Genomic DNA, 17,121 nt, shown 5'->3' with positions numbered 1-17,121 from the left:
TATACCTACTGGTATGATCATTACACAGTTACAAACATGAACACCAGTTCTTAAGGAACTTCACTAAGGGTCACTGTGCTAGTTAGTACTTCAATTTCCTGTACACCAGCTACAAGCATTACATGGCCAATTGCCATGATCATACTTGTTAGATATTACAACCCATAACACCAAAGTAAAGCATTTTCTGTAGATACCACAAAAGTCGATTTTCCAGTTCCAAGATGCATTGCGTGAGAGGACGTTGGTTAATACTTTGTTACATTTAGTCTTACTTTGTCTTTATTACGTTTGAAATAACATTTACATCAGGAAATGATGGAAATTCATGTTGACCTCTTTGATTATGAGTGATGTATAGAACAAAGACTAAACACCATCATGTACTGTTTAATTTGCTAATTGACCACACAGAAAGGCCACATGCTAGGCTTGTAAATAAACCAATTGAAACAGTATACTTTTATACTTGATATGAATGCTATAAATGAGTGTACCACATACAGAAATTGCTTTTTTACCTCAGTGTTACTTGTTGTATTCAGGCTGAATGATCAGCAATGCAAAGCTGTCAAACTCTGTCATGGTTAACTAGAATCACACCCTTGTGGTCATATTCCTAACTATTTTAACATGATATAACAGCAAAAATTTAACTTATCAATTATTTCTTAGTAATATTACATCACACTGCATTATTTCAAAAGGATAATGAGAAAATCTCTCAAAAAAATTGGTGCCGACAATAAAAAATAATCACAAAACAAAAACATTCTTGTTATTTGCATACACCTCAGTATAATGTTATTCATAAACAAAATTATCAGAGTTTTTGTTAAAACTAAAATACAGATGATAAATATATGATACTACAAAGTGATATTGTATTAAAATAGAAAGTGAAGTATAAACTTGTACTTACCCAGCATCCATCCGATTTCCATTCCTCATCAGTTTCATCCCAATATCGGCAGATTTTAAACCCTGCATTCAAAGTTACTGTTTGAGTATTTTGTGTCCAATTTCCTAGACATGCAAGGGAAGAGATAACAAAATTTTATTTTGTCAAATCTTATTATCATCCTTACTTTAATTCATGGAAAATACAATAGAATCCCTCTGGCGATAGAGTATACTTTTTGAGAAACATTGATATGAAGTCCAAGTCTTTAAAAGTTTGTCTGTTTTGTAACTACATGTAGTGAAAACTATTTAGGATAAATATGTGTAATAAGAACACAACCCCATCCTGCAGGAGTGTCAGTGTGAGTACTTCAGGTTTATATGTATATTTGCAGTGTTTTGTGCCTTTCAATCACTAAGCTCATGAAAGTACAACCACACTGAACACTATACACACTCATGCAAATACCCTGAGTATGCTACACATGCACTCACTCACCATGGGGTTTTGTCATATAACTCACCGAATGTAATCAACAGATTGTATGAGTGGATGTCTTTGTTATCATTGTTGTAGAACACTGTCATTGGATAGTCTCCAGTAAGTGACCACTTGTTGTCATACATGGTTTCTTTAGGTAAGACATCGGTCATGACGTAGACGTCAATCACTGAAGTCGGGTTGTCTGAATCAATGGTTAAAGTCAGTAGGCTCTCTGGCTCTGATTCGTTGATTTGAAAGTACAGCCTTTCCTCAATCAGCAGATTTGTCTCAATTGTGGTAATTACTGATTTACGTTTATCACCTCTTTCTTGACGTTTTATCTCAAGAACATTAGTTCCTGGCAGTGGATCACCGGTTCTGGTTTCATCAAGCACTTCCAAAGACAGTAGAGGTGAACCTATTAATGGTTTGGGGGTGTTCCATGTGATTGGATTCATGGCAATGCCTATGAACTATGATGGAAAGGGAGAAACATATTAGAATTCAAGAAAAATGAGCATTTGGTAAATGTAAAATCATTCAATTGAAGAATGTATTCTACAAAATTTGTCTAAGAGCTCATCCTAGTACTTTTTGTGTAATAGTATTTACTTGAATATCTTAATTTAGTCTCAATACTGTAATGAAAGGACGACAATGATGATGGTGATGATGATGATGATGATAATGATAAAGATGATGATGATGATGATGATGATGATGATGATGATGATGACTCGTTCTGTTAATGTGATGATGGTGATGATATTGTGAGATGGTAGTGAAGAAAAAAAGAGGAAAATGTTTAATCGAAAACATAGTTCCCGACAGTTTGAATATTCTGAATGGCTATCGTTCGGTCATTATTGCAAAGGTAATTAAAAAGGTGATGTACATAAATTGACTACAGTAGCTGACAGCTGTGCCAGGTTTGTCCACAGGAGCTGTCACTGTCGCCAAGTTCACCACCAGAGTTCAACCTGAAGGGTTGCCTAGTGAGTACGAAGCACGCTAATGCAACAGCGCCAGCTTCTGTTGGTTTGTCCATGCATGTCAGTGGCAAACATGAACACTTGAGATACATGTGGACAAGGACGCATGTATGCAAAGTTGGAGAGTATGCCTTGGGCATATACTAATGCCCAAGGATAAGATGATAATTGGAATGACAATTCTGTTCCTAGTACACATTCTTCTTCTTTTGCCTCTTCCCCAACTAATTGTCAAATCTTTCATTTGTATCCTACCTTTACAGTCATGATGTCGATTTCATTATCATTTTCACTGTCAGAAGGAAGAGTGAAACCGCCAAATTCAGATGTTAGCTTGCTACCATGGAAATCACTACTACTACGTCTGTCGGCCATGGCAACAATCCATTCATCTTCGTACATAGCCAAGTTATTACCAATGTCAGCTGCCATCACAGTAATATCAAGGCATGTACTAATTGCATCAAATAGAGTAGTTGTAGGTTCCTTTATCTGGATCAGAGAAAAGTGACATATATTTAGTGAAGTAATACTTCATAAATTAATAATTTGCAAAATTTAATAATTGCAAGCGACCTATCATCGGAATAGCACTGCTGGTTTTTTTTTGTTCTTTTTTTTGTAACATGTGTAGAAGGGGTTCTGCTGTTCAGCTCTTCCACTATGCAGTTTTGGTTTAGCAAAGTAATAATTTAAAAGTGGTTAGTGGTTTCATATGATGACACACACACACACACACTACAGAACACATTTCACACAGAAAGTTGGTAAAATATTGTACTTTTATATTATAGTCATCATTTAACAAACAATTCTGTTTTTACCCCTAATTTGCATATTAATAACCCAATCAACTTGTCTTGAACAAATATCTGCTCATCAAATGACACATACACACCAAATTTCAGGTCAAATGACCAAGCAGGAGAAGACAAAAGTAGGAATGTTGATGGATGGGCGACGGACAACGGCGAATCATATCCTAACCTGTAGGCTCTGCGCAGCTTTCACTGAGAACGGAGCTAATAGTTTGTCCGCTATCCACATAATGCATAAAAAGTTTGGACCGAGAAAATTCATTTCCAAAAATTCTACATTGTTCGACTGCTCTAAAATAGAGTTACACACAAATTGGGAACCTGACTTAGAAGAGATCTACTGTAGACTGGGACCAGGCATTATGGGAATAAACATTCCACATCACTCTACTACTCTAAATATAGTCAAATTATGTTTAGGGAACCAAGAAAAGTTATTTACACCAACTTCTACATGGCTTGACTGCTTTTAAATACAAATTGGAAATCTGACGCGGAAGAGGTCTACTGTCCACAAGGGCAAGGCATTATGGGACTAAACATTAATTGCAGCTAACTATCTACAAAACTCTCCCCAAACTGACACTATTGTTGTATGCGTTTTAGCTCCTAACTTTTTTTGTTTCCCCAAATGCCTTGCTCCAGTGTATAGTTGGCCTTTTCTATTAAAAACTAGTCAGATTTTGCTGGACGGCTAGCCTTTGTTCTCATACCTTGTCAACTTCACCAATATCTTGTACAGTAGAATCATATACCACATACAACATATTAGAAGATGAACGAAGAAGATCTAAAGATAAGTGAGAAAAAAGGAGATTTGGTAAGAGACCAATGCTATCAGTAATTAATATAATTGAGCATAGCAGTTTCACTAATACAAATCAGGTTTGTACAGATTGTACGACTTACCATTTCTGATCTTTTCTACAGCTGTGTTGTTGATATAGCTACCAGGGTTGTTTTCCATGAATCTCTGCAATGATGTTGTTGCTGTTCCAATCATATCTGATGCTTTCTTTATCATCTATGATATAAATGATTTTTTTGTAAATTGTAATTTTTATTAATTTACATGCTAGACTAGCAGATATTATTAAATTGGGAGGTGTAAATTAGTCTTTGTAGAGTCCTTTATGATCAAAACACAGCTGCAGCACTTTCAAGTTACCATTCATCGACTCTGTTTGTTACAACCACTCAGAAATCAATATGAAATGGCATGTTCTACACTATAGCAAGATAGCAATTTCTTGTTACATTTGCCTAAATGAAATAAACCATTGAAACATAATGCAACGAGAAAGACACATGGGCACCAAAGTTTTGACATTTGTTTTGCATTTGATGGTGGCATATCGATTCATTTCAGTTTGACAAAATGCCACAAGAAACTGTATTCATTTAATCTTGCTATCTTTAAAGTGTAGCATATGCAGTTTCTTATTAGTTTCTGCAAGGTTATATCAAACAGAGCCACTGAAAGGTAAATTGCAATGGGTTGTATTTGGTCCATAGTGAGAAATTTTCTCACTTGATGAGGAATAATAATGTTGAATTCTTATATAGCACTTTCCCATGCCATGTTCAAAAGCGCTTTGCAATTATTACCACAGGCTCAGATCAGAACGGCAAAACAGTCCTTTAGACTTTTTTAACTCCCGGGGGGGGGGGGGGGCATACAATCCATTGCAGCCATTTAAGTGCATAGGATTAAAGGATTAAAGCCTTCACATTGCAACGTACATCCTACCAGGTCCCCAATTATACAGCTGGGTTGACTGAGGCACAGTCGTGGTTCAAATCTTGCCCAAGGATTTTAGCCACTCAGAAACAAACAGCAGCAATGGGGCTCAAACCTGCAACCTGTAGATTCCAAGCCGGTCACGCTAACCATTCACCCATCACGACTCCACATAATATATAGAAACATCAAATACTAAATGAATGTTGGGTACAATGTAACTACATGGCATTTCTATAAACAAGCATTTATAGTAATAAGTAATTAAACCAAAGAAAGGAAAAAGAAAACAGGGATTCACAACTAGACAAGTTCAGACAACTGTGAATTAGTTTACTTTACATCCTTATAACTCATTTTGATTTTACATACCTCACTTTTTGAAGTGAATCTGTCTGAAGTACAAGTAGTTGTTATGACAGCTAAGGTTTGGGCCACAATTTCTGTATCCTGGATACTAAAGTCCAAGTCAGTGCTCATGACCTCTTCCAATGTATCAATTATCCACCATGCGCCCTGTATTAAAGTGAAATTTTCTATTTTAGACTTTTTTGACACAACATCATGTTGGTTTTACTAATACTCTATTACATGTACAAGAAGGTCTCTAAACTGAGAATTGTCCTGGTATTTTCTACATGTGTGTTAGTACTATTTTATGCACTCAACCAAGCCTAAACCTTTGCTGCTGTATGACAGACAAATGTTTAAAATTTGAAATTACCAGCTGTGATGGTGAACCCATATGAGACTCATTTGGTGAATACTGGGATTGGTCGAGTTTTACCTTATTTTCAGTTGGTATCATGACTCAACTGAATAAGGCTCTTAAAATTTGTACACCTGGGAAGTTGTTTTTGCAACATTTATTTTAACTATTAACAACTGAATCATGATTATATCATTTACTCTATACAGTATTGAATCATCTGTAGGCAATTGTGTAGTTGATGTACACATGATATGGTATAATAAATTTTATCAAATTGAATTTTCGGTCCACACCCTAAAATGAACATTGCAACTCGATCATGATTTCAATAAAATATATTGTTGATTGTCCAATCAAAAAATAATATTCCAGTTACAGCCAGTGCAGTTTTAAAGGAAAAGTCCAGTCAAACTTTAATCGTTTTAGATTAACAGAAATCAAATAGTGCATATGTCTGTGAAATGTTGTATTACAGACGGATGCACAGATGGTCTGCCTGCCTTGATTTTGGGGTTACTAAAAGTACAAGATAGTATAAGTTACCTTGGTCAACAGTTCAGCTTCGACTGATTCTTCCATGCATGATTCCTGAAATGATAAACAATTTCAGAGCAATTTAATTAAAATTGTATACAGTGTCTGACTAGATTGACAGTTTTTAAAAATTAATATAGGTACAAGTTGCCAAAATTAATATAGGTACAAGTTGCCAAAATTAATGTAGGTACAAGTTGCCAAAATTAATATAGGTACAGGTTGCCAAAATTAATATAGGTACAAGTTACCAAAATTAATATAGGTACAAGTTGCCAAAATTAATATAGGTACAAGTTGCCAAAATTAATATAGGTACAAGTTACCAAAATTAATATAGGTACAAGTTACCAAAATTAATATAGGTACAAGTTACCAAAATTAATATAGGTACAAGTTACCAAAATTAATATAGGTACAGGTTGCCAAAACTAATATAGGTACAAGTTACCAAAATTAATATAGGTACAAGTTACCAAAATTAATATAGGTACAAGTTACCAAAATTAATATAGGTACAAGTTGCCAAAATTAATATAGGTACAAGTTACCAAAATTAATATAGGTACAAGTTACCAAAATAAATATAGGTACGAGTTGCCAAAATTAATATAGGTACAAGTTACCAAAATTAATATAGGTACAAGTTGCCAAAATTAATATAGATACAAGTTGCCAAAATTAATATAGGTACGAGTTGTCAAAATTAATATAGGTACAAGTTGCCAAAATTACAAGTTGCCAAAATTAATATAGGTACAAGTTGCCAAAATTAATATAGATACAAGTTACCAAAATATATATAGGTACAAGTTGCCAAAATTAATATAGGTACTGGTTGCCAAAATTAATATAGGTACAAGTTGCCAAAATTAATATAGATACAAGTTACCAAAATAAATATAGGTACAAGTTGCCAAAATTAATATAGGTACAGGTTGCCAAAATTAATATAGGTACAAGTTACCAAAATTAATATAGGTACAAGTTACCAAAATTAATATAGGTACAAGTTGCCAAAATTAATATAGGTACAAGTTACCAAAATTAATATAGGTACAAGTTACCAAAATTAATATAGATACAAGTTACCAAAATTAATATAGGTACAAGTTACCAAAACTAATATAGGTACAAGTTGCTATCACTTCCTGGATGAAATCACTGCAAGTGAATGAGACCTATTTACAAATCGACAAATTTTGACAACCCAAGGTTGCTATAACTGGTTTCAAAGAATGTATTCTTTACATTAAGATGAAAGTTTCCATTATCCTAAATTTTGTGTTTTTTCCTTCAAATACCTCTTCAGTTTTGTTGGTGAAATCTACCATCTATAACAATATATAATATGCTAGACTAGTTGCAGTTCCAAAGGTTGATAGCTAGATACCACTACTTTAGAACTGCCAGTTAAAAACAATTGTGATGCCTATGGTCCATCTACCGAAAGCCTTGAGCAGAGATTGGTGTCACATCAACTGGTCTCATAAAGTGGAACATCACAATTATTTTAAACATGCTGTACTAATGAAGCTACATTATGTTATCTATATCAATCATGCCACTCTTCTTGCTAATTTTATTTATTGAGAAATAAAAAGAAGACCTGAAAACATTACCTCGTTACAAATATAGATGATATCAGCTAAGATGTATAAAACATTGTATATCAACATCTTGTCATCATTTTCCAATATTGTATTCAGCATTTCACCGTTTGTAGCAATTTCCATCACGATTTCTGCATTAGTCATGGGTAAATTGACCTGTGACAAATCAAAATAAAACATATGTCATGTAGTAAAACTTGTGCTGGTCCTGCTTCATCAAGATTTGTAAAATACATTATTATGATCTTGGCTAACAAAGCATGAACGTATGATGCATACTGACCTTAACAGGTATAGTGAAGATATCAAATGCTTGAAAAACGTCGATGATGCTGATCAGAACTGCAATGGTAAAGTCCGATTCCTGTCGACCCTGGGGTAACCATAGAGGAGGTGACGTTGAGTTGTTGGATGTGTATATAAGTTGTCCATGAGTTTCATCACCAGGAGTCTTTGCTCTTATTTCGTAAGTTAAACCATTGGTGTTATTGTTGATGTCAACATTCTGAGCAGATATCGCTGTACTGTAGCCTTCATCTTTCCATCCAACACAAGTGACTTTAAATTGTTGTAAAAGATCAAAGTCTGCTAATCAAAATAAAGATCACCAAACTTTAGATGGATGCTTAACAGTTTATTCTCTCTGTGGGATGCAAAGTGTTCTATTGTAAAGTTTTGATTAAAGGGGAATATAAACGAGAGTGATTTTGTCATAGCTCTGGTCCTTTAACTGATGTCCAGTCTGAGTCTCAAAAATTCACTTTCACAACTCTACATAGCGCAAGAATAAAATTATTCAAATTTGCCATGAACTGGCCCTCTGTACACTAATGTAGGGAATTATGGGATTGGCACCCAAATACCCATGCTGATGTCACCAGTGTCCCAGTCTATCACTTTGAATTGTTTCCGCTTCATTAGCATGTAAGGTGTAACTATTAAACATTTTACATACAAATACTGTATTCTTGGTGACATCAGCATGGGTAATTTGGTGCCAATCCCAGAATTACTTACCACAGCATAGAGGCCACTTAACGTTATGACTAATTTGAATACTTTCATTTGTTTTATTTTTAGAGAAGTCGAGCAATGTAGTCCTTGTGATGAAAGTGACTTTTGAAGACTTACTGGATACCAACCAATGCAGTTAGTACAAGATCAGTCTCACCTGTGTTTTCTTTTTAAGTAATAAACTAAAGTATTACTCTTGTATCACAATAACATGTTAAATTTTGCACTTAGTTGTGTGCTTTGAGTTTTGCACACACATACAAATTTCACCTGGCAAAATGTCGCGAGGATAGTGATGCTAATTAAGTCATCTGCCATTTCTGAAAGTGTTTTTTAGGTATTCAGATAATTTATTTGGCATTTCAGTGAATAATAAACATGGAATTCAGTGGTGTATATTATTTTGTAAATTCTAAATATACCCACTTATGTTCCATATGGCCTCTTCTACATATACCTCTTACCTGTTGCTTGTATGATACACCGTCCACCATATGGCGCTTCGTTAACTAAGGAAAAAGAACATTTTTCATTAATATGAGAGAGAGAGAGAGAGAGAGAGAGAGAGAGAGAGAGAGAGAGAGAGAGAGAGAGAGAGAGAGAGAGAGAGAGAGAGAGAGAGAGAGAGAGAGAGAGAGAGAGACTCTTATTTCTTAGTTTTTTTCTGTATTCATTTCATGATTTCTTCCATCATGTAACTGCCACGGCAAAAAACGCGTCTTTGTTTCAAGTTGTGCAGTTAAGATAGAAAGATAAGAGATGATGTGAGGCCAGCTTGATTACCTTTGGAAGTTAAATTACAGTTTGACATATGCCTTTAAGTTATCACATTTCAATAACACAGCACTTGTGTGACAGCATTTTTCACTTACAAGCTGTGCAACAATCTCTGTGCAGAAACTGTGCTGCTAACTGCACAGCTGTATGCACCCAGTACAAAACCTGTGGGATACTGTGCCGATCCCAGAATGGGATACCATGTGGTAAATTTAAGAGGAGCACACATAATAAAAGCGGTGTGAATTTATCATAGCTGCGATTTTTTTAGGTTAAGTCATTTTCCCTGCCTGAGATACCCAACCTAACTCTAAAATTGATTTATAGGAATAGGCAAATCTGGCCTAGAAGAGGCCTGCTGTGAGGCATTCTGGGAAACAAACAAAGTTAGGAGCTTCATACCTCTTGAAACAATAGCCTCAGTACTGTTAAAAAGGTGTTGACTCAACTATGTATATTCGACCTCATCAATGCTCAAATTTCTGTATAAAATAGCCTAAAAAATTGTCAATTTTTAACCAACGCCAGATTATGTCTCGTGTGGAAAACATACTCGAGAAACACTACATAAAATGGCATCTGAATATACTAAAGTATCAACAACAAAAGCGACTTAAAAATTCAATTGTCAAATGGCTGTAGAGGAATCAAGGTGTGGCACGTCCCCCTGTTTATATACATGTATGTCCTTGATGAACCAGAGAGGTGCAAATTCCATGTGACCCATCCAACACATATTAGCTTTACTATGTTATTCAACTTTGTTGGCCTGGTGCCTTAAGCAGAAAGTTTGGGGACTATTGCGGGGTAATTTTGTTATCTAGTTATCAAGCTTAAATGAGAACTTACTTTCAACTTCTATGTTGAAAGAACAACTTGCAAGATAATCCAAACTTGTTTCATCCTGTACAGTATATGTTACAGTTGTATTGCCATGTGTGAAATTACTCCCTGGTTTATGTGTACATAATAATTTGATATCAGTCTGGTTGTAAGTATATGGTGGTTCCCAGCTGACTGCTACATATGCACTCTCTGGTGTAGTGAAGATATCAGGTACAGTTTTCCAAATGTTCTCCGGGCAAATCAGTTCCAATACTATACCTGATAAGAACCATAAAAACATCATTGAAAGTAAAAAATTATATTTGAAGAGTATTTGAATGACTCTCTTTTTCATCATATAATCAACTGGTGAAATAGGAAAGTTTGCTTGAACCAATCACGTATTAAGTATTCGCATCCATCATCCATACGGCCACTTCTATGTATACCTTAAACCCCATATTTTGAACAAGGTTGTTTCCACGGGTTGTTTTCAGTCATCTTTATCGGAAATAGGCACCCCCGGCAGCCAATGACCTAGCGATGACTAGAGCATGCACGTGTCATGTGAAAGTGTATCAAAAGTGTTCAAACTCATGACCACTCGGACGATTGGAGCAGCGCCGTGAATGTTGTAGTCGGTTAAATGCAGAGTTTTGACCCCCGTTTCTGGCTAAAATGTAGACTTTTGACCCCTACTTTTTGATTTTTTGTAGTATTTGTGGTTGTAAATTTTGTCCACCAGGGTACATATGTACCCATTACCCACCCGAGTACCCCCCCCCCCCCCAGGGCACATGCCCACATGTGACTTGGGTACTTGACTTTATTTTATGCTACTGAGGTTAACTGATTTGTACAAGCAAAATTTATAAGAAACACACAAAAGCACAAGAATACCTAAAAGAAGTTTACCGAGATTGGTGAAGAAAATGAAGGTAAGGCTGCACTAGCTGCAACTGGTACATTTTTCTGAAACTTTAGTACTAGATATAATGACTTAATTGTGATATCGTACAGTATTGACACGTGTGGATAAACATATTTGTGTAAGTGATCAAATTGATTTTCAGCACCCCACCGAAACACGATTTCACCTTTATACTACATGTACATAATAATATTGCCTCTAATTAACATATACAATGTCCAATTATTGGTATTTGAACAATTTTCAATGAATATAATGTTGATCATCTGATCAAAAAAATAACACCCCAGTTACAGCTAGTGCAGCTAGGTTTAAAGAATATTGATTTCAAATTAGTATAGAGTCAAAGTAATTCAAGTATCATATAACTATTACAAAACTCATCAGCAATATTTAAGGAAATGATAGACCACTGCTGGTCATTTGATAAAAACAAGAATAACTAAACCCAACCACTTCAGCTCCAACGCCACCACCCCCCCCTACCCACCTAAGATGAATTACGCCATAAAACGGACAGCTTGACAATGCCTTCCAACACGAAGAAGCAAAACGGTACAAACACGTAGTCATAGAAACCTTGGTCGTTTAACAAGAACTACATACTGCAAGAATAAATTAAATTGAAGTAAATTTAAAGTAAAGGTCAGTGATTCACCTACCTGTAACAATAAAGTTACACTGATAAACATTGCTTGATGGGTCAGTGAAATCGCAACTGACAGGGGTGTCACCCTCAGCAAACTGACTACCTTCTGGAGGAGCACACGTCATTTCGATATCAGAATCGTCGTAAACATTGTCACTGAAACTGATGCCGCTATAGTTATTATATTCAGCAGGTAGTTTGAAACGTGGTATGCTTTGATCAACACACATCACAGTTGGCGGTTCGTTATCTATCCGAAGAATGGAATTGAAAGAAAAGTTTTGTTTTGTTTTGTTTGCAGTGATTAATTTGTTATAACTTCATCTCATTCAGACATGTACAGTATAAAAATTTATACGTTTTCATGAAAAGTAGACAATAATTACAAGAAACTGAAACTTTTCCAAAGAAACAGACAATATTGCAAGAATTTAATTATGACTTTTTCCATAAAACTAGACAATGATTACAAGTACAAATGTAATTGAAATTTTTTTCCAGAAAAGAAGGCTCTCTCAAAAGATATTGAATCAGATATGTTTTCCAAAAAAGTCGACAATGGTTGCGAGATGTTGAAACTTTTTCCAGAAACATTAGGCGATCTTGGAAGAAAATTGGTACTTTTTCCGCAAAAAATATAATTTTACTGGTGTATTTATAAAACCTCAATCAAACACCATATCATTCAACTCGTCTTGCAAGATTGTCTTTGGTAACTTTCTTGCAAAAGTACCAATTTCTAGCAAATGTTAGTCAGAATACTCCTTCTGTGATTGTTTAATGAAATATGTACAGGCTAGGGTTGGTAGGGTTATCAGAAACACATATTTTTGTTTTTAAATGTTGCTTTATGCAAATATTACCTAGCAGTCTAATGTTACATGTTTTAATAAACAGTGTATAAGAAGACTTGGTAGATTTAGTATAGCAGTAAAAATATTATAAAACTCACCTTCAACATTAACCGCAAACATACAGTTAGCATTGTTGTTAGCTCTGTCAGTGAAGTTACAAGAAACAGATGTTATCCCGAAACGGAATTGAATGTTTGTGTCATGAGTACAGGCTATGATGATGTTTACTTGACCATCCACATTGTCAGTTGCTGTCACATCAAATGCAGATACTTCACCGTAGTCAACTCCAGGGAGTGTTTCTATGGTCATATCAGGGCATAAGGGTATGGGTGATTCTTTGTCTGACAAGTAAACAAAAATGTCACAAATAGATAAAAACAGGATAAAATAAAATCAAAACATGTGAAAATACACAAGAAATTGACAAATAAACATAAAAATGGGAAAATAAACACCAATGTGACCAAAAGAAAAGTCAAAATCAACAAAACTGACAAATAAACAAACCAGATTTAAACTGAATGCCTCCTGTAAGGGAATCACTAATTATGCAAACTCATTTAAACTAAAATAAAGCTATATGCTAACAGTCTTTTTTTGTACAAGTGCACTTTCTTTGGTTAATGTATCTTCCAAATTATACGGAATTTGAAGAGTGCATGATACCGCTACTGAATATCATTAATTATTCACAGTACTCTTTAAAGGTAAAAGTTGTATCAACAACCCACATCATAGGCCAGACAGACACACACACACAGACACACACACACACACAGATGGACGGACAATCAGACAGACAGACAGACAGACAGACAGACACACACACATACATACATACACAGATGGATGGACGGACATACAGACAGACAGACAGACAGACAGACAGACAGACATCGCCATTTTGATACCTCCCGTACACTTACGGGAGGTAAAAATGTGAAAATAATATAAACTGACAAAAACGTAAAAATAAACAAAAATGTAACAAGCAAAATACATATTAAAAATGTGATAACACTTTAAAATAAACAAAATGTAACAAACAAAAACGTGAAAATAAAGAAAAATGTGACAAATAAACAAAAAATCTTGAAAATATACAAAAATATGACAATGAAGAATATATCGTTTCTGAAATTATACTATTGGTAAGACAACATTTTGATAATATCACATTTAACTAAACGTATGCCACAAGAGGATCCATGTATGCATGGTATACAACTGAAAATCCTCATTGGTAGAACAAAACAATAGTGCTAATTGCATTGCATCACACCTGTACAGTTTTTAAAAATGTTTACCCACATGGTGATCCATACTAGGTATAGGTGTTCATTTGCGGAATTATTTATCCAGTTGCCTATCCAGCCCTGTTGTTATCTTTGCAATATATGCGATCATTTGGCTTTTGTTACACTAGTAGACAAAATAGTACAGATTACGACATTTTCCGTACTTTAGTTCAGATCAAATATATTTCTGAACTTTAATGTTGATGAGGTGGACGTTTCTGTACTTTCCCATTAGCGCCTGTCTAATCGGATTATACTCGATCTGAAAAATAGTTCAGATTGCGAGTCGGAAGTGATTTAAATACATTTGCATTTAGTTCAGAATATATTCATGAGTTCACCCCGATAACCGGGCAGTAAACAAATGAATATTCAAATCTACCGTGCTTGCAATCAATACGTACATAAACGCTATACGTGTAGCTAGTGTATTCGATACATATATGTATGTATATAAGCAGGCTTATGATATGAACTACATGGTTAGGACGTACGTAGATTGTAATATCACAGGGCTCATTTTGAAATAAATGTCCGTAGTACGCCTTTTCATTTATATGCACTACATACCACCACCACTAAACGTGTTTCACATTTCTACGCGTTTGATGCATAGTAATACAGATTTAGATGACATGACAATCGTTTCCAATAATAGTTAAAAATTGGGCCACAAATATTGCTAGTGTATGGAGCTTCTTAACAAACCTGACCGGCCAATAGCGTCAACAAACTCACAGTAGAGACGTGCTGACAGATTTGAGTCTGTCTACATTATTTCTAGCTAAGTAAAATTGAGTGACTATTGGGAATATTATGGCAGTATCTACCCATGTCATCCATGTCGTCTATAGTTTCTGACGGACCGTGTTATGTACAACGTAACGCTGAACGAAATACGGTCCATCAGGAATTAACTAGACTAACCGCTATGGGAATAGTATTCTTGTCCATGTGTCGTTTATAGAACAATTAAGTGTTAGGGTGTGATCTTCACAGTAATAAACAAGCCTTTAGAAGAACAACAGGTATTCACGCCTCAAATATCTTGGGCATCATCCAAATTGCGATCATGAGCACCAAAGTAAAGGAAATACTTAATGACGTTCGGCATGCAGAACCCCCCCCCCCCCCCGGGCCCGTACCTATGGGTACATGCCCGGCATCCATGTAACTGTTATATCACTCTACTTGACGATTCTGAGGGCCCTCATCTCTTATTCTCTTGTTTTATTTCAATGTGGTATACTCATAACTCCTGTTTTATAGTATAACTGTACAATGCAAGCTATATACCATGTAAATCATTCATTCAATCTTTATTTACTCTACTCACTCTGTTTGAGAGTGTATGGTACAAAAGAAATGTATAGTTCTTTTCGAATGACATAGGCCTACTATAGAAGCCTTTTGTGATCCATTCATGTCAAACTACTTTGTTTGGTTGTGATTGGTTAACACTTTAAACGAGCGTGCTTCTCAGGTGAAGCTGTGAATTTTATTTTAGCGTCACTCTCTCGATCACTTTCGAAGACACGAGATAATATACAGATTGATTTATCACAATGTTCTGTGTTCGCATCATACCAAGATTACTCATTACACGAATATATCTCTCCAATCTCTATACGTTCCCTCGATAAAAGTTCATTCAGAAGAGATGCAGGTTCGTCAGCTCATTTTCCTCCATCACATTTCACAGTAAAGACAAGATAAATACACCATTTTTTTCATTACTTATGTCGAGTCTTTGTATGAAGTTGTGGTTTCTGTGGTGATTTTTTACATTTTTAACCATATTATTGATCTATACTCAAAAACTGTGTTTTTTGACGATTTTCACTAAAAGCTATTTAACTTTTACAAACAGTTGAATATAGTCCTCTTTTCGACTTTAAATGAAAGTTATGTACATAAACAAAAAAACTTTCCTCCATTGTCTTGTTATAATCATCCAAAGTTGTATTTTTGTGTTTTTTGCATAAATTACCGCTTTTCACACTTCTCAACGCAATATCTCTTGATTCCCTCAAAAACTAAACAATCCGGAGGAACGTTTTTTCGACACACTGTCTCCGAGTATTGTCTCCAAATTTGACACAGCTGGGACGTTCTGACGCAAAGTTAAATAGCTTTGAACTTCACACAGTATACAAAATAAAGAACGCAGAAAAATGCTAATTTACACAATTGGACTCCTTCCGCCCGACAAAAGCTTTCAAATTCGACTGACATTGCAACAGCTTTTTTCTGTGACTTGCAAATATGTTACTCAATCCTTGCCATTTGGTTGTGTACGTTACTTTGCTACAGACATGAAGAAAATCGGGTATTTTAGGAGGGTCATGAAATGCTACAGATAGAAACGTGTTTGTTTCCCGCGATAAAGGTGTCATGTCATCTATTATTCATCTACGAGTGGAGACTTTGGTTTAATCTTTTAATACGGTACGCGTGTCGTTCTCGACATTACAATAGTATACTTTCTGGTTTGGATTCGAAGCCCTTGCTCTACGCAGTTGGTGTTCGTGTTTTGACTCGAATATGGGCTACGTTCTGATTTGAAGCCATATTCCTGCTCATGTATTAGGCATCGCTACGCAATTGTTGTTGGTGTATCGTTGAAGACACACAATAAAAAAAGTTAACCTTTTCCCTGAGATTTCCACACCACGACACCGTACGACATCGGGAATTTTATACAAATTGTAAGGAGTGTTACAAAACTACGGTATGGTACTTGACGAACTCACGGCAACAGTTTTTCTTCCACTGCGAGTGACGTTTTATGATACTCGGAGTCGTAGTAGACATTACCTCATTTATTTAAACTACTTGTACCTTCAAAATCTCCGTGTTATAACTTTACAATAGCCTTGAGGATCGCTCGGTGGCAAATTCTTCAGACAGCGTCATCGTAGACGCAAATAAACAACGCTACGCACAGTACATGTGACTCGGTGTCGACGTGTC

General features: G+C 35.4%; 1 protein-coding gene and 1 long non-coding RNA gene across 2 annotated transcripts in view; both read right to left on the bottom strand.

Annotated features, from left to right (window-relative positions):
* The window catches only part of LOC144450600 (polycystin-1-like protein 3), an 84,701-nt gene extending 75,980 nt beyond the window's left edge, over positions 1 to 8,721 (bottom strand). Inside the window, exons 1-3 of the mRNA XM_078141244.1 lie at positions 8,661 to 8,721; positions 8,081 to 8,382; positions 7,807 to 7,953 (exon numbers count right to left, since the gene is read on the bottom strand). Coding sequence (XP_077997370.1) covers positions 7,807 to 7,953; positions 8,081 to 8,382; positions 8,661 to 8,721 — 510 coding nt within the window. The remainder of the gene's footprint in view (positions 1 to 7,806; positions 7,954 to 8,080; positions 8,383 to 8,660) is intronic.
* A 560-nt stretch (positions 8,722 to 9,281) lies between these two features.
* LOC144450459 (uncharacterized) lies at positions 9,282 to 12,074 on the bottom strand. Its single transcript, XR_013482248.1, has 3 exons — positions 12,007 to 12,074; positions 10,438 to 10,692; positions 9,282 to 9,320 (listed from the first exon to the last, which is right to left on the bottom strand). It is a non-coding gene; the product is annotated as an uncharacterized LOC144450459 (long non-coding RNA).
* Between the last annotated feature and the right edge of the window lie 5,047 nt (positions 12,075 to 17,121).

This window comes from Glandiceps talaboti, chromosome 20, assembly GCF_964340395.1.
Source record: "Glandiceps talaboti chromosome 20, keGlaTala1.1, whole genome shotgun sequence".
Classification (NCBI taxonomy): Eukaryota; Metazoa; Hemichordata; class Enteropneusta; family Spengelidae; genus Glandiceps; species Glandiceps talaboti.
This window is presented reverse-complemented; position numbering and strand designations above follow the sequence as displayed.